Here is a 26,548-nt window from a genome sequence, read left to right on the forward strand (position 1 = left end):
AACATAATTTTTATATAATATATAAATATAAAATTTTTTCTTAAAAAAATTTAATTTTAATTTATAAAATTATTATTTATTTTTTATTTAACCACACTTTTCTTTTTCTTTTCTTTTTAAAGGTGAAAAGCAACCCAAAAAATTAACAACAAATGAAATTCACATATTTAAATGATAGATTATTATTTTATATGTGGAGGGTGAAATTTTAAAAATATATTTAATAAAACATGTTTTAATATTTTAATTTTGCTTGTCTATAAAAAATGAAAAATTTAAACTCATCCGTCACCCCAATAAAGAAGACAATTTACGAAAACAAAAAATAAATAAAAATAAAAACATGACAAAACAAGAAAGCAGCGGACGTTTTTATAGCTTACCAAAAATTTCCTGGATCGCCGTGCTCTTACAAATGAGACGTGTCATTTGCCGTTGAAAACGCGCATTTCTCTACTTTTTTTTTTTTTTTTTTCCTTCTTCTTGGGCTTTTGCCTTCGCCTCTGCCTCCTCTCTCTCTCCCTCTCAATGTCCCACATTATTTGAATCCTCTTTGAAATAAAAATAAAAAAAAAACCCAGAAAAAAAGCTATATTTTTTATTAAAATAAACAAAAAAGCTTGAAAGTTTAAGAGACAGAGAGAGGGGGAGGTAATTTGTTTATAATTGTTAAAGATGACGGATCTAAGGCGATTGGAGTTGGCGGTTGTGACGGTGGCGATGGCAGTTGTGGGTGAATTCGGTTGTTGTAGTTTTGGAAATGTCGTTACTTTTGATGTAAAACATAAATTTGCAGGTAAAGGAAAGAATTTAACTGCATTGAGAGCTCATGATATCCGTCGTCATGGTAGACTTCTCTCTACTGTCGACGTCGATCTCCATATAGGTGGCAATGGTCAACCTTCTGAAACTGGGTTAGTTTTTTCATTTTTATTATATATTTATGTTCAAATGTTTATGTTTCTTTGTTGGTTTTTGTTTCTATGAATTATTTTTGGTTCTATATACAGATATTGGTGTTTTTATATCTTATATTTGAAGGAATTCTCTTTGCACTAAATAGATTTTCAGGTGAAGGGAATTGCTATTTTTCTTTTTCTTTTTTGAAAGAAATTTGGTTTGGCTGAATTTTGATGTTTTCTGTTTGATGATGAGATTCAATTACTGCCAAAAAGGATTAATTTATTTTAGTTTCTTCTTTGGAGGGTCAACTATAATTGAATTTGAATTTGCTATCTTTTCGCAAGTATTTTCAAATTTCATTTTCAAATTGATTTTGGAGCTAATTACATTTTTGTACCTAAACTTTAAAAAAAATACAAAATGGAACCTAAAGAAATAAAATATACAATTTACACCTCAACCTTCAAATTATGCATCATGTTAACCCAAACTCTACTCCCGCTAATCTTATCAGCTTATACATATGATTTTTGACAAATGTTATCAAGTTATGTGCTTACCACACATACTATCAACATATTTTTTCAATATAAATTAACTCTTTTATTTACCACACATACTATCCAATGACATACACATGATTTTTTACAAAATATTTAACACTTTTATTTAACAAATAACATGTATATACAAAATTATATTGGTTAAATACAATATAGGCGAGTTAAATTAATGGTATTAAAATTTGGACTAAAATAATATATTATTTGAAAGGTCAAGCGCAAATTATAGATTTTATTTCTTTAGGTACCAATTTATACCTTTTCCCAAAGTTCAGGTACCAAAAATGTAATTAACTCTTCATCTTTACATAGTAGAAAAATTCAGCTGTTGTAAATTCCATGGTGCCATTATATTCTTAATTGCTCTCAAATTCCATCGTATACATATAGTTGTAATTATTTTTAAAGCTGAGATACTTGAAAAGCATCTTACTTGAGCTAATGGTAGCTTAAGATCCAGCTGACTTGCTCTATTGGATATATAAGGAAGAGGACTTTATTTTCTTTGCATTAATTTTATAAATGTATTATTGAAAACAATTTTCGTTTTCCATATATTGGGGTGCTAATTTATTGCTCATTTTCTTAATTTTTTTCAGGCTATATTTTGCTAAAATTGGATTAGGAAATCCATCAAAGGACTATTATGTGCAAGTTGATACTGGAAGTGACATTCTATGGGTGAATTGTGCTGGATGTGACAACTGCCCTACAAAAAGTGACCTTGGTGTATGCTCCTTTTATAATTTTATATTAATCTCTGTAGATTTTATCAGATATGCAACAGTCACTAGTTCTATGTCATACTGTAAAGTTGTGGTTGTTGTGTTCTTTTTGAATTATGATAAATTTTTGTTAAGAAAACATTTATTGTTTTAATAATTCTATTGCAGATAGAATTGACACTATATGATCCAAAAAAGTCCTCCACTTCAAGCTTGGTTTATTGTGATCACGATTTTTGTACTTCGACATATGATGGTATGCTCCCTGGTTGCAAACCCAGTCTTCAGTGCCAATATAATGTCATTTATGGTGATGGAAGCTCAACTGCTGGATACTTTGTTAAGGACACCATACAACTCCAGAAGGTGACTGGAAACCTTAAGACTGGATCTACAAATGGGACTGTTATATTCGGGTTAGTTGGAATTCTGATGAATTCTTATTTTTCATGACACATTTTATTTGGCTGCCATTGTTGCTTATGCACCTTGTTTTTGAAAATGCCCCTTATAACGATGGTTTTCTCTATTAAGAAGCTAAATGTTTAGTAATTCACTTGAGCATGGCTTTGTCTTTGAGGGTGGCTTTCATTAGTTACTTGACCTAGGAACATCTGTTTGCAACCAGTTTCTGTCCTACATAAGTCTATTGGGTGCACATAGATGAGTGGTTTCACTTTGGTGCTCACAGTCTAAAATTATTCAAGTATTCATAGATTTGCTGAGCAATCTTGTTACAGATTATAGTCTATAGCATACAAAGAAGGTTTTCTTGTTCTCCCTAAGTGTTTGGCACTAATACAAGAAACCACTTTGCTTTGTTGTGGTAAAATCTTAGTTCTGCTTTTAGGTTAGGATCTTACTAAACAAGGCTGAAAATGGGGGTTAAAAAAATTGCATATGGCCTATACAAATGGAATTTTTTTTTTTTGTTTCTCCATCTTCTTTAAACAAGACTGTTTTTGCACTATCACATTTAATTACTGATTAACTAATGTATGGTGTGCACCAGTTCTTATGATGTATGAATTCCTCCATGTTTGTGGTCCTTGGATTGCATGACATACTAAATGAGATCTTGTTTTTCTTCAGCTGATCTTCCTTCCACCTCTTTCTTCTGTTGTTTATTAGCTACTGGCATTAGTTCTGACTGAGTCAATCTGGTTGATTATTGTAAAGTTCTGTTAAAATTTTCCTGTATTTTTTTGTGCCCATCCTTTGCTTTCTCTGCTAGTTCTTCAACACGTTGTTGGACCCCCCAAATAAAAAAAAAATGAAGTTGCACATGGTTTTTAGAGGTATTGGTTTGAGAGATGGTCCCAGTTTCTTGATGTGTATTGGTTGGAGGGGTGGAACTTACTTTGTCAACGGAAGGATCTTTTTCTGCACTGCTGCTGATATGTAATTTTGGTTATTCATGTAATTTAGAATTATTAGAATTTCCATTTTCTGGTTAGGTGTGGTGCTAAACAATCTGGGGAATTAGGTTCATCAAGTGAAGCACTAGATGGGATACTTGGATTTGGACAAGCAAATTCATCTATGATTTCACAACTAGCTGCAGCCAGGCAAGTAAAAAGAATGTTTGCACACTGTTTGGATAATATAGATGGTGGTGGAATCTTTGCAATCGGTGAAGTAGTATCACCAAAAGTGAAAACAACACCTATGGTTCCTAACCAGTAAGTTATCTATCTTAAATTTCTTAGTTTCTTTAACATCTATGGTTTTTATAACTGATGACTTATAATTTAAGCATTTCTCGTTGAGGGTGATATTGGAACAAGAAAATTTAGAATCCAAATCTCTTCTTTCAAATTCGAATTCCAAATGCAAAGATAAAGAAAATAACCCAAAAAATGTTAAAACTCCTAAAATAAAAACCTACTAAAAATTTAACTCTTTTTCTATTTACTTGAGTTTGTTTGTGGATTGCCTTATAGTTTTAAAGTTTTTGTATTGCCTTGTAGTTTTAAAGTTTTTGTTTAAGGTTTTACTCTTTTTCATCTGTCGGGTGAATTCTTGGTTTATAAATTAATAAATATACTTTTCTCAACAATCCTAGGGCACATTATAACATTGTAATGAAGGCAGTTGAGGTTGGTGATGCTGTACTAGAACTACCAAGTGATACTTTTGATGATGCAGATCAAAAAGGAACAATAGTTGATAGTGGTACAACCTTAGCATATCTTCCATCCACAATTTATGAACCACTAATGACAAATGTAAGTGTTACTCCTTACCTTACTTTGATTTTGACATTGTCTATTACTAATCACATTGTCCTTTCTATCAACTAGGTTCTCTCCCAGCAGCCTGCATTGAAATTGCATACGGTACAGGACCAGTTTACTTGTTTCAAGTTTGTGGAAAAGTAAGACACTGCAATTGCACTCTCTGCTATATATGTTGTGAATGCATATAATTTGTCTATCTGTGATATGGATAACAGCACAATCTGAATGCTATGCTTGCAACTTCTGTTGTTCCAAATATTTGTTACATTTCCCCCCCACATTTACTTTATTTTGATCAATAAACATGTTATGCTGCAATGTTCTTGCTGCTATATATAAATATTTTTCTTCAATAATACTTATGTTTTATGACTGGTTATGCTGATTTTATATCTAGTGTTTTGAAACTGGTAGATATCTCATTTTGGATTCAATTCCAAATTGAAGTATTGTTTACTAATATTCCCTAATGCTTACCAACAAAGAATGTGCATTTAACCAAGGATGCTGCTTTAAGAAAAAATAATTAAAATGTCAAATGCTCTTAGTTTGTAAACCCGATTTTTCTAAGAGCAAGAAGTAGAGATGAGAAATCATATGTTAACTGCAATATGTATATATATATATATTTAAATTTGAACAACCAAAATGACCAGAAAACGTTGTTCTAGCTTGGAATCTCTAAGGAGTTAGAGAAATGTCACAAAATTGTAATTAGTGATGATTTGATTTTTCATCCTACTCTTGTCAAAAAGATGTATCATGCAGTTGTGACCTGTGTATCAAGAGCAAGTTTTTTACTTCACAAGTATTTCTTGGTTCCTTGCTTATGAGAAAAGGGGATTTATTATATGTTGCCTTCTTGTGCTGAAACAACTTTGAAAGTCGTTATCCATATTCTATTAAAAAGTTTAAAAGAAAAGGGGAAATTCTTGATTTATATTCTGTTTGCCTTGTTATTTCATTTCTTTACCTCAAGATCAGGTTACTTGTGTTGGACAGATCAATGCCTTTTTCCTTCATTAATTCCTGTGAAATACTTTGTTCTAAGACTTACTGGTTCTTTTTTTTAATTCCATTCCTGTGCTCTTGCAGTGTTGATGATGGATTTCCAGTCGTAAAGTTCCATTTTAAAGATTCCCTTGTTTTAGCAGTTTATCCCCATGAGTATCTGTTCCAAATTCGCGTAAGTACAGTTTGTTTCTTTTAATTCATTTTATGATCCACAAACATGGTTCTCTCGTATGTCAATGTAAATATTTGAAGTATTATATTGCTAATCAAGTTAGGAATTTTACGGAGGGAATGATTGTTTTTAATGAAGAATACTAGCTAATAGTCCATAAGGTTTCATTATATGGTCAGGTATGTAGTGAACTTTGTTTCTCAACATAGTCATCATTTTCATAATAGAGGCAAATAAGGTAACTTCCTAAGTTTACTTAGGCCTCTTGGTTTATTCATTTTTTTTGACACTTCCATCTTGAATACATCATTCTTTGATTTTGTAGGTAAACTGCTATGATTGTTCTTAATCTTTCTGTCAACCTTTAAGATTTTGTGAACCTCTTTTCCTATAGCTCCATTTTCTTATGGCCTACTAAAAAAAAAAAAAAATTCTTCCTTTTAATGGTCCTACTTCTGAAACTGAATTTTGATCTAGAAGTAATTTCAAGTAGTTTTTTTTATGGTGATAGTCACTTTCTTTTGGTAGTTATTACTTTTCCCACATATCGATAAATTATTCACCGCTCATGCTTCAATTAAAACATAAAATGTGGAGAAATAAATTCTAATTACTTCATCCAAGTTCTCTTTTGAAAAGTATTTAATTAAATTAAATTGACCAAGTTCTTTAATGACAATGCTTCCAACCTGGAAATTATGTAACTGCAGTTATCATGCACCCTAATTTATCATTTCTATGAGTACTGGCATTTCTGTGGAATGCAGCTTTTAAATTACAATCCCTACATAGTAAGTCTGTTCTTCATTAAGAACACCTTTCAAACTGCCAACTTACCTAGGAAAGAGATGGAAGGGCTGGGTGGGTGGGTGGATGGGAGGGAGACACAAAGAGAGGGAATAGAAAACTGGTTCGTTCAAGGATGATGCTGGTGATGGTTTTTGTTTGTCATATGCCGAGAGCATCTACTAATAGCCTTATGTTCCATGGTACTGTTATAGTCAACTGTGAAGCTTATTGCATGGAGTTTATTTTCTTTTAATGAATGCTATATTTGATAAATAAGGTAGTTCCGTCTGAGTTTCATTTCTTCTAGTTCCTGAGAATTAGCAAGGCCAGGAAGCATGTTCTTTTTGTTACTGTTATTTTCATTAGTGCTTAATTATTTGTTGGGCAACCAATTGTTAAATTAGTTTATATAATTTATTCCAATATATTTATGGAGTCAATCTTCATTTTTTTTTTTTTATTAATTGTGGGTTAAAATATCACTTCTTGGCTTTCTGCAGGAAGATGCTTGGTGTTTTGGTTGGCAGAACAGTGGAAACCAATCTAAAGATGGCAAAGGAATTATCCTTTTGGGAGGTATATCCTAGAATTTCTTGTCGTTAAGAACTCATTTGACATTTTGCTTGCAAAATATGAGATGTGCAATGTCTCTGTGCTTTTTATTTTATGCTGATGCTCTTCTCTGATGGTCTAAATTGCGCATTTTAAAAAAGAGTTTCAGCTATATCTGTTGGAGGTGGCAAAATAAACCCAAACTCGAAAATCTGCCCGAAAAGCCTGAACTTGAACACAAGCCTCTTGGAGTTGACCAAAAAAAGTAAAGATTCAAACCCAAAGAAACTTGAATCTAAAACATTCTGAACTTAAGAAAACCCAAACCAAAATGGATCTGAACCTGAAAATCATGCTAAATTGGTCACAGCTTCGTAAAAGCAGCCTGAAACTATAAGATGTGCAACCAAAATTTGATAGTACCCTAGCTCAAAGAAATTCAAACTCGAAATGACCTGAACATGACCCATACCCAGGATGAATCAAACCCGTAGACAATCCGAGTCAAAACTGCCCATTTACTACCTACAGCAGTTGTCAATTATCCCGTTTGTCCTCATTGGTCATCCATCACCAGAAGTAACATTTTCATAACCCTATCCCCTTCAGAGACATAATAGCCACTTATACTTCCAAAGGATCTACCAGAAAATGAGTTTTACAGACCATTATTTTCTTTTTTTAATAAATTATGGTTTACAAGAATCTTTTTCTACATCATAAAAAACACTTTCCACCATACAAATAGAACTTTGGTTTTATGCATATTTGGCTCTTATAATTGCCTGGCATCCCAACTTATCATTATTAACTTTTCTTGTGAAACCAAAAGCCTATGAATGTGAATTTTAGTGTTCCCTCATGCTGCTTTAATGTGACTGTTGGTTGGTGGCATTGATCTTCTGAAGAATACTGAAGAAAAGTAGTTCAGTTGAACATATTATAGCTACGATTTGTTTTAACTAATCTGTTCTTTTAATTTGCTACAACGTGAAGAGAAGAATAATCTAATGTGAAAGGTTGTGATTCCAATTTTATTTATTTAATCTCTTGACAATGCAGATTTGGTGCTTTCAAATAAGTTGGTTATATATGATATCGAAAGCCAGACTATTGGATGGACTGAATACAACTGTGAGTACCTTCTTGAAGATCTTTATTTTTTTGGTTGAATCCTTTAATTAGTTTTTTTTTTTTTTCATAGACCTTCACTATTATCTGTAAGTCAGTACCTCCATTTTTACAGTCTTTAAAACACTTTCAGACAAAAAATAAAAGAGTTAGCTTCTGTAATATGTAATTGTGGTTAATTTTAGGCTCTTCAAGCATCAAGGTAAAGGATGAAAAGTCAGGAACGGTGTATTCTGTTGGTGCCCATGATGTTGGTTCAGCTTCCACTTCGACAATTGGAGGAATTCTAACATTCTTGACTTTACTAATTGCTTTACTACCCACTTCTATTGCTTAGATTGTTGGAACCAGCAGTACAGCATTCTTTGATTCTGTTGTACCATAATTTTTTTCAATGAAAATGTGGTTTATTTATTTATTTATTATGCAACTCAGATCCAATACTTTCATTAATTTGTAAATATATATATTTGGAAACAGCTGTTATCCGCTGCAAATAAACTTTTTATTTTGATTGGTTTGTTGGTTTCATGCTGCAAATAAACTTCTAGGTTATTGGCATCGGATAAAGACAAATTATATTTAGATAGCATATGGTTTTAAAAAATAGTAATATATTTAGTTAGTGCTTGGTTTTAAAAAGTAGAATATTTTTTGTTTTTATCTTCTTGGAAAATGAAAATTTTGAATAAAAATTTGTTTGATAATTGAAAATAAAAAAAATAAAATAAAAAAAAACTAAAAATGAGTTGAAATAAAAAGAATATATATTTTCAATTGTAAAAAAAATGGATATTCGTTACTTTTTTCCTTATGTTTTGTAAATTATTATATTTGACTATTTTTTAATGTCATTAATTAATAAATATATATTATATTTATAATTAGATGTCATTAATAGGAATATCATTAAATATTTTATTTATTTATTTATTTTTAAATTTTTTAAAAAATAATTTTTATTTTCATTTACCAACTATATTTTTAAAAAATAATTAAAAAAAGACATTTTTTCAAACCAAACAGAAATTTCTGTCAACTGAAAAATTAAATACTGAATTTTTAATACTAAGTTTGATAAGTACTAAATTTGAGTTATAAAAATTGTTTATTATTTTAATAAAAATTAAATGCTAAATATAAATATCTTATTTGATAAATAAAAATTTTGAATTTTATCATTTTATTTTTTTACCTATATTTTCGTTACAGATAATAAAGTAGAGTTTTTAACAGGATAATAAATAAAAAAAAATTAGAGAAAAATTTACTGAATATTTTTTGTATTAAGTGATAAGTAGGTCATACTCATTTATCTTACTCAATATTTTTTGATTCAAAAAATTCTTTTAAATGAATTTTAAAATATGTTACCAAATGTATTAAAAAATTGAAAGTGCTGAAATTTTTTTTTTAATTTCATTGCAATGTAAATTTTCAACAATTTATTGAACAAGGCCTTATTACTTAAACATTAGATGCAATCAAAAACTTTTTGATGAAATTGTATTTACACATAGGAATTAGAATCAGAATTAAATAACTCTATATTAACGATATATTTGTTATATTTACTATATTTAAAACAAGTTTAATTGAATTTTATGTTGCTTTTTCAATTTTATTGAGTTTTATCACTATTATCTCAATTTTATTGATATTTGAATTAAAAAATTGACTACATTAGTGTAAGGGTATAATTTCATTAATTTTGTTATTGTTTTTACGAAAATATAGAGATAAAATCAAATGAAATTAAAGTAAAATGGTAAAATTCAATATTAATTGTAATATAATAACAAATTTGACTTTAATCCTTATAAGAAATTAGATAAAATAAAACAAATAAATAAATTATTCAACAAACTTGCATTGTATAATTAGATAAAATTCAACATAAAATTAAGGTAAGTTCATATGTGGTGGAAATTGAACCTGGAATATAAAGATATCCTTATCTATTTCTTGTCTTTGAGACATACCCTCCAAAATTGGCAAATAATCTTGGAGATCTAAAAGCTAGGCATGAAGAAAGTAGTAGAGTAGGATTGAAATTAGTCTACCCTACAAGATTGGCATATAATCTTAATGATATACAGATCTAAAAGCTAATCATCAAAAAAAGAAGATTTTTTTTTTTTAAAAAAAGAATTTAATTGGAGAGTTTTGGTATTAATATATATATATATATGCATATATAACTAGTTTATATTTTCTAGTATCATTATAACTAGCTTATATTTTCTAGTATCATTATTTGATATGAAAGTTTTATTAAAATAATAAAAAATTTACTTTTAATAATAAAAATAATAAAAAATTTACTTTTAATAATAAAAATAATAACAAATAAATATTAATGTATAGCATGGTGTATCAATATTTATTATATCAAATAATTAAATTAATTTAGTTTATTTAACTTGAATTAAATGATTCATGTTTATCTAGATAATTTAAGTTAAACTAGTAAAAGGAGCTTTAATTAATTTTTGCTTGGATGCCATTCACTGTTAGATGATTTTTCCATTTTATTATTTTTTTATATATTAATTTCTTTTAGCTTTGAATTTGGATTATATGTCACAATTATTAAAACAACAAATATGATAATAATATTTTTATAAAAAAATTAATTATAGTTGAACAAATTATTTTGACTAGATAGTTTGATTAACAGGCTTAAGTCATTAATGAAATAAATCAATTATCATGTTAATGGATCATGAATTTTTTAATTCTCAATAAGTTAAAATTTTAAGATAGATGATATGCCTAAAATAAATATTTGATTTAATTTAATTATTTGATATAATTGTTCATATTGTCACCTAATAATATTACGAGGTAAATTTTTTATTGTGGCTTCTATAGTACTATCTCGATCGAAATACATTTTCTTCAAATTATGCTTATAGTCTTTTCATTTCTTTCTTAATGACTTAAAGCACAAATGAAGTAGGTATTTCAAGTATAAATCTTGACTGTAACAATACCAAAAAAAAATTGATAAACCAAATTTAAAATAATTAATTTTTCATATGTAATTAATTATACTAAAATCTCAATAAAATTTAAAGCATCGACCTTAACTTCTACTGGAACTTTATGCCATGTTTCATAATGAATAGGCAATTTCATTTCATTACGAGCAATTATGCTTAAAAATCTAGCTAACAGTTGAGACTCTTCATCAATTGGTTACCTATCTGTTAGCCTTGAATTGATCCTTATTTTGAAATGACAAAACATTAAAGCTAAATAAACTTGATCAAGATTTTGAAAAAGGATTTATTTAGTACTTGTTCTTAAGTTTTATATTTTGGTACTAAATAAATAATATGATTTTCAAAGTTTAAACAAACCTTTCTTGGTGTCATATTTTTCAAACCAAATCTATCTTTAAAGATTATTTATTTGAGCTTAAATGAAAGTCCAATTATTGTTTTTAAAGTGAACTTATTCATTTTGGACTTAATACAATTTTGATAATATTGGTTTTGAGAAATAGATTAACTTAAGAAAGTTGTTTTACAATAACAAAGTTTCCAATATTGAACTTGTTTTATTTTTCTGTATTAATTCACAAAGTCTTAATATTTAAATTTTATATGGTTGGAAAGCTCTTTGAGTCTACTTTCTAATGGATAAACAAAATCAAAATCCAAATTTTTTAAGAAAAGATTTTGAATTTTTACTTGACACTCTGCAGTTGTCAGAAAAATTGCACAAGATATAACTTTGAAAATTCACTATAATTCGTACATAGTTAATTAGGTGATGACTTTGTATGGATAGAAAGCCCCTTAAGTATAGTTCTAAATCTTTAAACGGTTTGTGATTTGGATTTGTATAACTCAAGATATGATCAAATTAGTGAGTATAGTGCATAATAGGAGATAACCACCCAACCACTAATAGGATCGATCCCCTCATGGAAGGGATTGATCAGTTATGGGTGAAAACACTCCAACGGGTACTTTTTGGTGCTTCCAATGACTATTTTTTTTCTCCCAAACACTTTCAATGGCTACCTCTTCAATTTCTCTATAAATTGGGCACTCAAACACACCAAAAAGATTGATGAATCAAGAGAGCAAGAGCTAATAAGCCACATTTTCATTCTCTCAAAGAATCAAGAGTTTTTAGAGCTTCAAAATCCATATCTTTGTATTTATTGTATCAAATTTTTATTTATTATTCATTCATCATTTTCTTGTACTTAAACTTAGCAAACACTTAGCCTTAGAGAGGTTGTTCTATTGTTTGCAAAATTACCTTTGATATACAAGGGTGAAAGAGAACAAGAGGTGACATATCCTCTTGAGAGCTTTGTAGTGAGATTGGGTAAAAAACTACAAAGGGTAGAAGTTTCTATCTTAAGCCTTAGAAAGAAAAAGATAGGTTGTATTTTCAATTCAAGAATAGTGGATTGAAGCCTTGGTATGGACAACCAAGAAGAGAAGACGTAGGTACCTTATGGAGAATGACCAAACCTCTATAAATCGTTGTGTTTGATTTCTCTATACCTATCTCCTTACAATTTATTGTTGTTTATATTTGATTTTAGATTCATTAATTGTTATTGTTTGCATTATATTTTCATCAAAAGTGCTTATTGTTTTAATTTCCATTCAACTATATTGAAATCATTTGTTTGGGAAGAATTTGGAGAAAACCAATTCACCCCCTCTTGGATCACCATCTAACTTATAAAGCTAACAATTGGTATCAGAGCTTTGGTCTCTTTTTGTAGGTTTAACCTCCCTGAGAAAAGATCCTATGGCTTAATTTTTGGTTCCAAGATGGTGAAGAAGTCTTTAAAGCTCCTATGGTTGATAAATTTGAATTTTATGAATGGAGAAAGAGGATGAAGATGTTCATAATGGCCCAAGATTTTAAAGCTTGGTTAATGATAGAAAGATGGCTTGGAATTTCTTTAAATGATGCAAACTATATGAGGCAAGTGATGGATGATGCAAAGGCCAAGTGCATTCTCTATGGAGCTTTAGATGATTACAATTTCAACTTGGTCTTAAAATGCTCAACCTCAAATAAGATATGAAGAAAGTTGGATAAGCTACATGAAAGACAAATTTCCAACCAACATCCAACATGTCTCATGGCTATTGAGGAACCAAAGGTAACCTCTAACTCTTGTGATTCAAACTCTTATACTTTGGATGAGTTACAAGATGCTTACAATGATTTAGTAATTGAGTTTGAAAATATACATTTAAAACATAAGAAAATGATTTCAAAATTGAAAGTTGAAAATGATCTTTTGATGAATGCAAAAAATATTTTAGAAAAAGAAATTGAAAAGTTGAAAATAGATTTAAAAACCTTTCTAAGTAGAAATGAAATTTTATAAAAAGAAAATTTTGATTTGAAAAATAAAATTGATGATTTGATGAATGAAAAACAAAATCTTTTAAAGAATTCATTTAGTACTAAAATGATTAAATGTAATTTTTGTAATTTTCATGGTCATACTACACATATTTGTCCTATTAAAATAAAAGTCTCATTTAGAATTAGGCAAGTATGGGTTCCTAAAGGAAAAAAAGACTTGGTGACTAACTTTCAAAGCAATATAGGTATAAAAAATCAAATGAGATTGTCTCTTGTAGGTGTGGTAGAGCAAGGAGCTATAATGTGAGATTGAAGATTGAATACTCTAGACACACAATAGAGATGAATAACCTCTAAACTTTTATTTGAAGAGAATTTGAATTTGGTTACCTATTCTTGATAAAATTTGGATGCTTGATTGATTAGGGAAAATTTGATTGCCTATTCTTGTTGGACATAGGATGCTTAATGGATATTGGTATATACTTTATTGATATATCTTGAATATACCGATTTTACTTGAGAAAATGTGAGCTTGAATTGAACATGCATTTATTTTGCATAAATTTATTTGTTGAAATGATTTTAGCATGAATGACCATGATGTTTAAAAATTGCTCAATTTGTTTATAGTGCTTGGATATTGTGAAATATTATTTAAACTTGATTGTTATATTCTAAATTGTTATAACTCTTGATTTATGAATTTATGAACATCTTGTGCTTAAATTATAAATATTGCTGTTTGATTGTTCATCTTTTAATTTCTTATGAAATAGTCTTAAAATATGCTTCAATTCTTTATCCTTATTAATTCAAGATTTATTTTTTCTCTTATGTTGATGAATTGATGAACATTATGTGCTTAAGTGATATATATTGATTCTTTGTTCATCTATGTTTTTGGTCAAGATATGTGCTCATATGATGATTGGTTCAACTTGACCTTAATGCTTATGATCTTGATTTTTAAAATATTTTTTATATACTTGCTCTTGTGCTAAATTGATTCATTAATTTTGTGAAATATTTTGGATCTTGTGCTCGATTGATATATCTCTTGATTTGTGATCTTGAATATGATGAACTACTTACTTATAAATGATATGTGTGATTGGTTCATCTATTGTTCTTGTCAAGTGTGTGCATATATGATAAATGTGATTTTTCTTGACTTGACATAGTTGCAACATGAATTAAGTAAATGAATTTCTTATAATGCTTATTTTTAGCTTAAGTCATTGTTGATTATGGCCTATAATTTGTGTAGACATATTTGTGCTTTTGTGCTAAAATTTTCTTGAATATCTTTTTGATGATAAATGTCTTGATTTTTTAGTTTTCATATGACCTAAAATTTATTTTGACATATTCTTTGGTAATTTATTGAATATATATGAATATTGAATATGTCTATTTTGTGTTCATGATTGATCTAAAAAGTTTGATTTTGCACATTACATGAGGACTTTAGCTTTAATGACAATATTGTGATATTTGATACGTAACTTGATATATGGCCTCTAGCTTAAGTATATATCTCCCTTGCAATTGGCAACTTGTGTTTAGTGAATAAATTTTCTTTTGCCTATAATGACTTATAATATGAAATTATTTTCTAACAATTGGTATAATTTTTATCAATTAATTTTCTTGGTGCTTCTAATGAAAATCATTTGTCAAAATTTTTTTTTAAGTCTATGCTAGGAGAACTTGAAATGAGCATGAATGAGCCTACATTTTTAGAATTTCAAGTATAGCAAGCAAAGCATATCATCCTATCAATCAAGCCTAGTTTTGCTTAAATGAAGTGGATTGGAGAATTCAAAGCCAAATGAGCACAACAACAAAGCTTGACATGGATGAAGGTAAATGTATCAACTTTATGATATGATGTACGAGTTTGAATACATATACATGTTTGCTTTAATATGTGCAAATATATGATTTTGTGGTTGAAGATATGAACACATTGCATAAATTACTCACTAAGCTATTTGATAAAATTTGTCTTAATATTTTTTTTAAAGCTTGGATTGATTAATTCACTTTCATTAATATTCATGCCTAGTTCTTGATTGCTTTGATTAATAATTTTAATTGCATGAATATTCGTTTGAATCTTTGGACATGGTTATGAGTTAAATAGATTGATTTCTTTGAATATGTTCATTGATTGAGTCCATTGAGATAGCATGTACCATATTGTGTCTAAAGGTTTGCATTTTTTTTGGTATATTGCTATACATGTTTTGAAATGTTCTTGCATATGCTTGTGTGATTTTGTTTGAAATAAATATATGTTTGATTACTTGCATATGCTTAGATTAAGTACATTGTTATGCTTTGAAATAATTTGGATTATAATTGAACAATTATGCTTTCATTATTTCTTTGCTACAGCATATGTTCTCATCATGTTTGGAAATTGCTTGAATAATCTTTGTTATGTCATGATGATAATTGAACCTCATTGCTCATTAGTACTTATGATTTATTATATACATATGAGCTTTTGGTTCTTGTTTGGATAGGACAACTTATGAAAGATTATTCCTATCATTTTATGCATGTATTGAATGAATCTTTCATATGCTTGAAATATGTGTGCTCTATGAAAGTTGTTGAATAAAATTGCTAATAATTGATAACAACTGGTATCAAAATTGCTAAAGAATTTTTTTTAACTTTTATAGATACTTGTTTATGTGCCTATCCTTGATATAGCTTGTACCTCTCATGCAAAATTGTGTGTGCCTTATATTATTAATCTTTATTTTGAAAATGAGGAGAAATCTTATAATACAATTTTGCTTGATTTTTTTTGTGATAACAATTGGTATACTTCTTGATGACTTATCTTTAACAATTGGTATCCATAACAATTGGTATGAGCTTGTATGCATGTGCTTGAATTTATACTTAATTTTTATTGATGTTTTATGTTCTAAGCACATCTTATGATAACATGATTTATGAGTAGATTGCATATCATTCATTATCCTTTGCTCATAAATTTCATGTAGTAAATTTGATGACTTGTGCTAAAATGCTAAAATTGGATACATTTATACTATTATGCTTTTGTGCTTGAATACATGTATGTGAACTTTATTGTGCATATTACACTTGATTACATGCATTCAAAATACTCTTGATATTATTGGTATCAAGCATTTTGTCCTAAGCCTTGAATTGATCTCTCTTTCTTTTGAAATGACAAAAAGAGGGAGAAAGTTTAGAGATATTTCTTCTTGTATGCTTATTGCAATTGATATAAGAGTTTAAACATTTGGTATAAAGAGCATAAACAAAAAGGAGAAGAAATGTTTCATGAATATATTTGTTAATGATGCCTTTTTGTGTTTATTTGCTTATTAATATGCTCATGCCTTTTTGCTATGACAAAAAGGGAGAGAAATATCATATAAACAAATTTGCTTATGCTTGATACACATATGTTTATGTGTGCTTAATTGCTATATATGCTCTAACATATGTTTGTTGAGTTGTGTTGGATTGGGATGCATAAATTGAGAGGGAGTTTTGCCATTGGATTAAGATGCATAAATTAAGGGGGAGTTTTGCCATGCATTGCTTAAAGGGGAGTTTTCTAAAATGTCTTTCAAAATCTTAAATGTTTCAAAGAAAATTCTTCATCAAGCAAATTTGTCTTTAAGTTTTGTCATATCAAAAAGGGGGAGATTGTTAGCCTTGAATTGATCCTTATTTTGAAATGACTAAAAATTAAAGCTAAATAAACTTGATCAAGATTTTGAAAAAGGATTTATTTAGTACATGTTCTGAAGTTTTATATTTTGGTACTAAATAAATAATATGATTTTCAAAGTTTAAACAAACATTTCTTGGTGTCATATTTCTCAAACCAAATCTATCTTTAAAGATTATTTATTTGAGCTTAAATGAAAGTCCAATTGTTGTTTTTAAAGTGAACTTATTCATTTTGGACTTAATACAATTTTGATAATATTAATTTTGAGAAATAGATTAACTTATGAAAACTGTTTTACAAGAACAAAGTTTCCAACATTGAACTTGTTTTATTTTTCTGTATTAATTCACAAAGTCTTAATATTTGAATTTTCTATGATTGGAAAGCTCTTTGAGTCTACTTTCTAATGGATTAAAGAAAATAAAAATCTAAATTTTTTAAGAAAAGATTTTGAATTTTTACTAGACACTCTGTAGTTATCAAAAAAATTACACAAGGCGTAACTTTAAAAATTCACTATAATTAGTACACAGTGAATTAGGTGATGAACTTTTTATGGATAGAAAGCCCTTTAAGTCTAGTTTCTAAATCTTTAAATGGTTTGTGATTTGGATTTTGTATAACTTACGATATGATCAAATTAGTGAGTAGAGTATAGAATAGGAGATAACCACCCAACCACTGATAAGATCGATCCCCTCATGGAAGAGATCGATCGGGTCATGATTTTCAAAGGTAAATTGGTTCAAAACATAAACCAATCGATCCCTTCATGGAAGGGATCAATCGGTTATGGGTGGAAACACTCCAATGCTACTTTTTAGTGCTTTCAATGGCTATTTTTTTTTCCCAAACACTTCCAACAGCTACCTCTTCAATTTCTCTATAAATTAGGCACTCCAACACACCAAGAAGATTGATGAATCAAGAAAGTAAAAGCCAATAAGCCACATTTTCATTCTCTTAAAGAATCAAGAGTTTTTAGAGCTTCAAAGTCCATATCTTTGTATTTATTGTATCCAATTTTTATTTGTTGTTCATTCATCATTTTCTTGTACTTAAACTTAGCAAACACTTAGCCTTAGAGAGGTTGTTCTATTGTTTGCAAAATTACCTTTGATATACAAGGGTGGAAGAGAACAAGAGGTGAGGTATCATTTTAAGAGCTTTACAGTGAGATTGGGTAAATACTACAAAGGGTAGAAGTTTTTATTTTAAGCCTTAGAAAGAAAAAAGATAGGTTGTATTTTCAATTCAAGAATAGTGGATTGAAGCCTTGGTGTGGACAACAAAGAAGAGAGGACGTAAGTGCCTTATGGAGAATGACTGAACCTCTATAAATCATTGTGTTTGATTTCTCTATCTCTATCTCCTTACAATTTATTGTTGTTTATATTTGATTTTAGATTCATTAATTGTTATTGTTTGCATTATATTTTCATCAAAAGTGCTTATTGTTTTAATTTCCATTCAACTATATTGAAATCATTTGTTTGGAAAGAATTTGGAGAAATCCAATTCACCCCTCTTCTTGGATCACCATCAACCTATAAAACTAACACTATCAAAGTTTGTAGATATTACAATACACTCGTTTGGAGATAGTGTAAACAATTCCTTCAAAGTTGTTTGGCCTCTAGTTTTCCATTGATCATTGTTATCAATTGCAAAAAATAAAAAGTCAATTAGTAAATTACTAATACTTTAATGATTATAATCGAAATATAAATATGGGGTTTATGATACATGTATTCAAATTAAAAGTAGAATCAATTAGCGGAATACTATCTAAACCTAGATTTCCCATATTGCCAGATCCAATATTAGTTGAATGGTTAGAAGTAACTGAGTTAGAACCAATAGTAAGCACATTCCTTTCCAAAGGTTTAGTCCATGGCTAAGATCAATAGGTGTCACAAATGGTTTTGAACTAATATCTCTGATATATATTTCCTTCAATTTATTCCTCGGCATTGTAGCTTAGTTGCATCATAAAAGTGAATCAGTTAAAAGTTGAAAAGTTTAGACATTGTAAATATAACAAATGATACATAAAGAACATATCTAAAGAACATATATAAAAGCATTAAGAAGTTAAGAAATCATAACCCATGATATAGAACATATCGATTTAAATAAATTAAAAAATAATGTATGATTTACAATACAATAAATATACAAAAGCAAATGCCACATAAATCACATACAAGCATTTATTACATTATATTTAAAACACTCTAATTATAAAATATGGATGATTTATCATGGTTCATAAATGTCTTCATCAACATCTTCACAGACCCACTGAGTAGAGATATTAGAGATATTTCTATCTATGTTTTCTTTAGCAAAAGGAAAGTATTTAGTTCCACCTTCAACATCATCTCTGGTATCTGATCCCATATCAAATAAGTCCTTAGGTGTGTTATAAAGTACAACAAACCAATCCAATTTTTTTGGGGTTTTTAAAATAAAAAACTTGTTTGACTTGAGAGAAAAAAATTTAAGGTTCATCGATGAGTTGTTGTTTTGTGTGAATTAATCGAGAAAAATTCACGATTGTAAATCCAAATTGATTTTTCTTAATACCTCTTACACTATTAACATCAGCTCAATCGCACTGAAATAAGACAACCTTCCACTTGCCATAATAATCCAACTCGACGATGTCATTAATTGTGCCATAATAGTCAATATTTCCCTCTAAATGATTTGTATCCCTAACACTAGCATCACTAGTTATTGATGAAGTAATAATAACTCATGAATTTTGTGTTCTTCTAAATCTCTCATGGGATTTAGTGTGAAATCTAAATTCATTGATGATGAAACCTTTGTATCATTTCACAATCTTGTTCAAACCTTGTGAATGACACTTCACCTCTTCATTAATAAGTCTTCCATTCAAAACCTATAAAGGTGGAATAAATATATATGTTATTAATTTTATTTATACCCTAAGCATTTTATGTGCAATTCTCATAATGGGAAGTATGGCATTACTTAAAGTTTCTACTAACCATTGATGAAAGTTTTCGGTGAACAACTTATCAAGTTCTCAAGGGTTTGATTATCGATAATGTGCATGAGCTCTCAATTTTTTTCTATACTCACTACATGCATCAAGATAAAGTGTTAATAATAAAAAATATATAATAATTTATGCTTAATAGAATGAATGATTTTCTCATAGGAAAACTTACGTGCGAAATGATTCAATTGGATCATGATGAAAAAGAACATATCGATGTGCTTGTATCCAAGATTTATCATCTAATTCCATGACTTCAGCTTTGTTTATTGGTTGTCCAAAACTTTCAAAAAGATAAATGTAGGCAAAGTTAGTATGCTGCATGTATACCAACATTTTTCAATGGTTTATTAAATCTCGTTTCAATACTTCCAAATAATAAGAACAAAATGTCATACACTTTTCTACTAAATATCGTTTAGCAATATAACCATTTGGATAGTGTTTATTGCAACAATAAGACTTTAACCTCTCAAAAAATCTAAGGCATAAAACATTTATCATATAATTTTTTAACTTGAGTGAGCAACATTAACAACCTAATCAAGTTATTAACAAATAATACTTTTTGATAGGACATATTCATCAATAATAAACCAGTTCACCGATTTTTGGTTCATGTGAAGGGTGGATAACTAAATACATCATAATAATGAAGAAGTTCGGAGGAAAAATCTTTTCAAAATGGTATAAAGTAATCGCGATTTGATGTTGAAGTTTTTCAAGCTCTTTCACATTAAAAACTTTCCCATAGAAAGCTTTAAATATGTTACTCAGTTCAATTATCACTGAAGTGACTTGCTTTGATATTGATGAACCTAAAGCAAAGGGAAGTAAGTTCTGCTCAAAATGTGATAATCATGTGACTTTAATGAAGAAAGTTTTCACTTCTTTAGATTCACACATCTCGATATATTTGATGCATAGCCATCCAGAACTTTTACATTTTTTAAAACCTTGTAAAACACATCTTTCTTAGCTTTAGACATCCCAAAATAAGCAGAAGACAATTAAAATTTACCATTAGGAAGCAACTTTGATGAAGGTCAGGGTGAATCTCTATGTTAATTAGGTTAAGTCAACTCTTTAAGTCATCTTTTGATCTTTTATTCACATTAAGAATTGTCATGATAAAATTTTCTCAAACATTTTTCTATAAGTGCATCACATCAAGATTATGATACAATAAATTTTATTCCTAATAAGGCAACTAGAAAAAGATATATTTTTTTTTCACAACTCAAATTCATTGTCACTTTTCAACTTGAGTATCAGTATCACCAACATGAGTAATAGGAGGTTGACACCTTCAAAGATCTACCACACTCTTTTCTTTGATTAAGTCATTTTTTGATAAGTGAATTTGATATCTTTTAACATTGACAAGATATCAAACCCAATAATTGGTAATGACACTTTCTTTAACTCTTCAATTCTATCAAACATATGCTTTTGGAATCCAAATCGATGATTATCATCTAACCATCAACTATATGCCATTTAATAGAACTTCTTATTATTATGTAACCACTTCAAACATATTTGTATAGCACAACATGGACAAACATAATGACCTTTTGTGCTCTAATTAGATAAATTTGCATAAGTAAAAGAATCATTGATAGTCAATAATAAAGTAGCACATATATTGAAGTTTTTTTTTTTTTTTTTACATCATAGGTTTTAACTCATTCCCATAATTACTTTGACTTTTCAATAAAAGGTTGCAAATAGATGTCTATATCATTACCCAAATGTTTTTCATATCATAGATAAGATAAAGGACTATTGCTTCATGACAATCCATGGTGACAAATTATACAGAACCAATACAACTGGTAAAGCTCTATAAGAAGTACTTATCACTTTTGAACGGGTTGGATTCGTCAAATACTAGTTCAAGCATAACATTTCGAAGATTGGAAGAAAAGTCTGAACACGTAGAATAAAATAATTTTTATGCCAAAGAATCAATATGATGCCTCAATGATCCATCATTCGTCTACTTGTCATGATGCCATCTCATAAAATTTGCAACTTTGAAAGACTTGAAGAGTTGTTAAAGTCTTGGTATTAATAAAAAATATAGTTAAACCTTTACGTGCTTCTTTTTGACATGGACTTCATCATCATCATCATCCTCATTCAACCTTTCATCAAAATTTACGTTCAACCAATGAGAATTATCACACACATTACAAAATTATTGATTTTTTCTATCACCTTAATACAACATGCAATCATTAGGATAACTATGAATTTTTTCATATCCAAAACCTAAATTCTTGATCATCTTTTTTGAATCCTTACAATATTCAAAGTTTTTTTTCTAAAGAAAACATTTTTTTCATAAACTCTAATAATAAAGTTAAAGAGTTTCCCATCCATTCATATAAGCATTTCAAGTGAAAAAGACACACAGAAAGACAACTTTGAATGCTTAGATCCCTCGTAAAGTTTTTCATTTATATCTTTAAGCAACCTATAAAACTTTGATGCTTGTCCACTAGGTTATTGGTTTCTTGCACCTATCCCATGTTCACCAAATTCATTCATTTCAATATTTGACTCATTAAATCATCAATTTGGAGAGACGAATTATGAAAATATTGGTTATGAATGTTGAAAACATCTCGTAACATGCCTTTAATATGATCTTATCTAATAGGATCACGTTGGAGTTGGGGAGCCCTTGAAGTTGAAAGAACTCTAGTTGATAAACTTAATGGTACAAACTCTTCATGAAAATACTAATTAATATATCCCGAGAGAAATCCAATACAAATTAAATATTCCAAAACAACATCATGGACTTGCCAATTGATATTAGCACACTTCAAACATGTGCATAATATCATATGATCTTCACTTGCATTCTCAAATGTAAAATTAAAAAAATTTTTCACTCCATCTCAGTACTCTTGACTTAATCTTAATTTTTGCATCCAACTCTTATCCATTTAGTACTTGCTACATTATCAAACCAAAGTTATATAATTAATTATATGAAAACAAACTCTAACCTAATTAATTAGACTAACCCTAAATCCAAAAATAATAACAAGTTGATATCACCAAATAAGGTATTTAAAATTTTTTGTATATTCTACATAATATAAAGAAATGAGTTGGCGCATTTATATCATGCATGTAACATGGCAAAATATGAAATAAAGCCAAAAAAAATATTCTTAAATATTGAAAAGAAAGTATATGTTTAAATTAACCAAGTATTGAATTTAGAATTTGAAAAATTGAACAAATACCTGTGAAGAGTATAAAGGTTGCACACACTTAGGCTTGCCTCAAATGATAATACTTATGATTCTCCAAACTAGATCAAGTTGTAAAAGGAACTCTTTTCGATCACGTATCTACAATAAAAAGATAATCTTAGAATGCTAATTAATTAACTAGTATGCTAAGCTAAAAAATAATGTTATTGTCTATATACATATCTCTCAAATTTCTAGTACTTCAACAACTAAATGAGAAATGTACCCAATCAAAAAATTTTTAAAAATAGTAAATTAGAAAATAAAAGAGAAAATCTTCTTTTTATGTAAACAATGAAGAGTCTTTATTTGAAAAATGAAGTTGAATTCTACATTTCATTAAATCAATTTTGTATTATCCTTATTTTCTTATTTTAAAAGAAAACACAATTATCAAACTACTAAATTCTATTATAATCCTATGAAATTATTTTTAATAGAGCACTCATTCATATTAATTTATTACATTTATAATTTTATCATTGAATTGTATTTTGATGTAATAAATTGAACATAAAAAAATATTTTCCTTTTTGACCAAGAAAAGCATGATTATTCCTCAATTGTAAAAAATAAAAATATAACAAAAGGCAATCTAAAACTGCATAATTATCCTCAATTATAATTTTCCTTTGTGACCATTTATAAAAAAAAAGTAAGAATCTTAAAAGAAGCAACCTAAAAACTATATAATTATTCTTTAATTGAACCAATTGAGTAAGAATTTCCAAATTCAATTGGAAAAAAAAGGATCTAAAAAAAAAGCAACCTAAAATTGCATAATTATTCCTCAATTGAACTAATTAAACAAAAATGTTTTAATGCACTATCCCTATTTGGTTTGGTGAAACTAGGAATGTTTCTTCCTAGTTTCATTCCTACCAAATTTAGTGTAAAAATATTCTATTTTATCAGAATTATTATTCTTGGATGGGGATACATCCACATCGATTTATCATATGTATAATTTTACTAAATTTATCTGAATTTAAAAGATTAAATTGTTTCATTTCTATATGGAAATATTATGTTTAGTTGTCTTATTTCAATTAATTTCACATTTTTAACATAATCTTATTTTTCTTTTCTACTTTTTGCTTATGCTTTATGCAAAAATCATAGTGAAGAAGAACAAGAAGAAAAAGCAATAAATAGATTCTTAGTATTTTTAAAATGCAAATGAATAGTTAAATTTTTTATATGCATCTTAACCATTTAAGAGTTATTGTTTGAGCATGTTTATAATTTATCAAAACCATGTTTGAATCTTATATAGAAACCATATGCTCAAATTGCAAATCATTTAGTCTTTTGCTCATAATATTTATTTATTTATTTTAGTTATTATGTCTTATGAAAAATAAAACTCAACAAAATTGAATTAATTAAGCATGGAGGAGAATACAATCTAATGCATCTTGAATTAGAGCAGAAACACTCTTCAATGGCATCTTGAACCAAGAATCATGTGACCAATGGCTCTAGCACAGACCATTTCCTCCACTTCCCCCTTTTAGGCCAAAAAAGATGGTCAAAACAAATGAAAAACTTCATTATTTAAATTTTCATAATTGGCTCATTTCAGACCATGTAGAAAAATGTTTATTCCGTAATGTCATAATGAGTAAAAGCAAGGAAAATATATCATATAGCTATAAGTTATCTGCATTTTTTTTTGTATAAGTCGAATAAAAAACAAACACCAAAAACTTAAAATTTTGATACCCTAAACTCATAAGCTAAAAGAAGTACGTAAATAAATGGCATAAAAGTCTTAAATTTACAATTCACACCATATTAGAAATTTGCTCAGCAAGATTAATCTAACAAAAAAGTACCAATATTTTTTGAAATGTCTTTCTTTAGTTGCAAAAATATTGTACACAAGTAACAACATACCATTAATTGATGGATAAATTATTACTTGAGAAGAAAATAAAGTGCATCTGGATATTGCTTTTTTGTTCCACTGTACAAATTCTATCACAACTATAATAGATATTTGTTGATGGGAAAAAGCCATTGAAGCTTCTTTAAAGTGCCATATTGTTCCACTTGACTCAAAAACTTTTTGGCCTTCAGCATGCAGCTTTTTCAACTGCACAGCATCACTAATTTTATAAGCTGCAACTATGAAGCAAATCAATTTCTTAACAAACTAGGCTCTGTCATTGTTGCATCTTTCAAGTCAAATTTTCAACCCAAATTTCTTAACAAATATCTTATAAAAATATGCAAAACAAAAAAAAGAAAAGTAATCCTTGCCATAACTTGTAATAGCCCAGAATGCAATTTTGAATTTAGGAAAGGGAAAGAAAAAGAGAGACAAAGAGCATATTTTTGTACCAAAAAAAAGTGAGTTGATTTTTTTAGCAAATAAGTGAGGGTAGGTAGAATTTAGGAAAGGAAAAAGAAAACTTTTGGAAAATTGGGGTAGGAAATATCAAAAAAATGAGGGATTGAAAAAATCAGATTAATTTTAATTTAGGGCAATCATTTGCAACATTTTAGTGGTAAATGCCACTAAAGTATGACCTTTAGTGGCATTTATTAACAAAAATGCCACTAAATTTAAACATTTATAAAATTGAAAAAAAATTTTGTGGTGTTTTATTATATAAACATCGCTAAATTCTAAATTTAATGGCGTTTTAAACTTCAAATACTGTTATATATATTTTTAGTGGTGTTTATGTAATTGTGGCATTTATTGAAAAACACTACTAAAAAAATGCCACGAAATCCTTTTTTTCCTGTAGTATATAGACAACTTGTAATAATATTGCAATGATACATGTATGATTATTTTATGAGATTTCATCTATCTACTCCTAAGCAAGTGGATATTGCCATGACAATAGTTTTAATCGATGCATCTTCTTATGTTTCAACAAAAATGACTTGAATTACTTTACAAAAAAAGAAAATCATACATAAACTAAACATTTCATAAGTAGGTTGTGGTTTATCTATGGAAGAAGAAAACTTTACCCTATTTTTCCAATAAAACATATTTTCATATTTCCCTGCCAATTGGCTCCAAAAGTTTCTTAAGATGTCTAAAT

At 28.3% G+C, this 26,548-nt stretch overlaps 1 protein-coding gene across 1 annotated transcript; it reads left to right on the forward strand.

The window, feature by feature from the left end:
- The first annotated feature begins 400 nt into the window (after positions 1-400).
- LOC111277705 (aspartic proteinase 36-like) lies at positions 401-8,609 on the forward strand. The gene is made up of 10 exons (XM_022864119.2): positions 401-914; positions 2,066-2,195; positions 2,360-2,607; positions 3,649-3,873; positions 4,257-4,419; positions 4,495-4,568; positions 5,527-5,617; positions 6,907-6,982; positions 8,021-8,092; positions 8,275-8,609. The coding sequence occupies exons 1-10, from the start codon at positions 676-678 to the stop codon at positions 8,424-8,426; spliced, it is 1,470 nt and encodes a 489-aa protein (XP_022719854.2). The 5' UTR covers positions 401-675; the 3' UTR covers positions 8,427-8,609.
- Positions 8,610-26,548: the final 17,939 nt, after the last annotated feature.

This window comes from Durio zibethinus, chromosome 7 (assembly GCF_047325235.1).
Source record: "Durio zibethinus cultivar Kanyao isolate XHJ-2024 chromosome 7, ASM4732523v1, whole genome shotgun sequence".
NCBI classification, from domain to species: Eukaryota; Viridiplantae; Streptophyta; class Magnoliopsida; order Malvales; family Malvaceae; genus Durio; species Durio zibethinus.

What these genes read in the sequence shown, in the direction of transcription:
- LOC111277705 (XM_022864119.2), top strand. Translation starts at nt 676, where the DNA reads ATGACGGATCTAAGGCGATTGGAGTTGGCGGTTGTGACGGTGGCGATG. An exon ending in CTACAAAAAGTGACCTTGGT is followed by an intron (nt 2,196 to 2,359) that starts GTATGCTCCTTT and finishes ATTCTATTGCAG; the next exon opens with ATAGAATTGACACTATATGA. An exon ending in TGGATGGACTGAATACAACT is followed by an intron (nt 8,093 to 8,274) that starts GTGAGTACCTTC and finishes GGTTAATTTTAG; the next exon opens with GCTCTTCAAGCATCAAGGTA.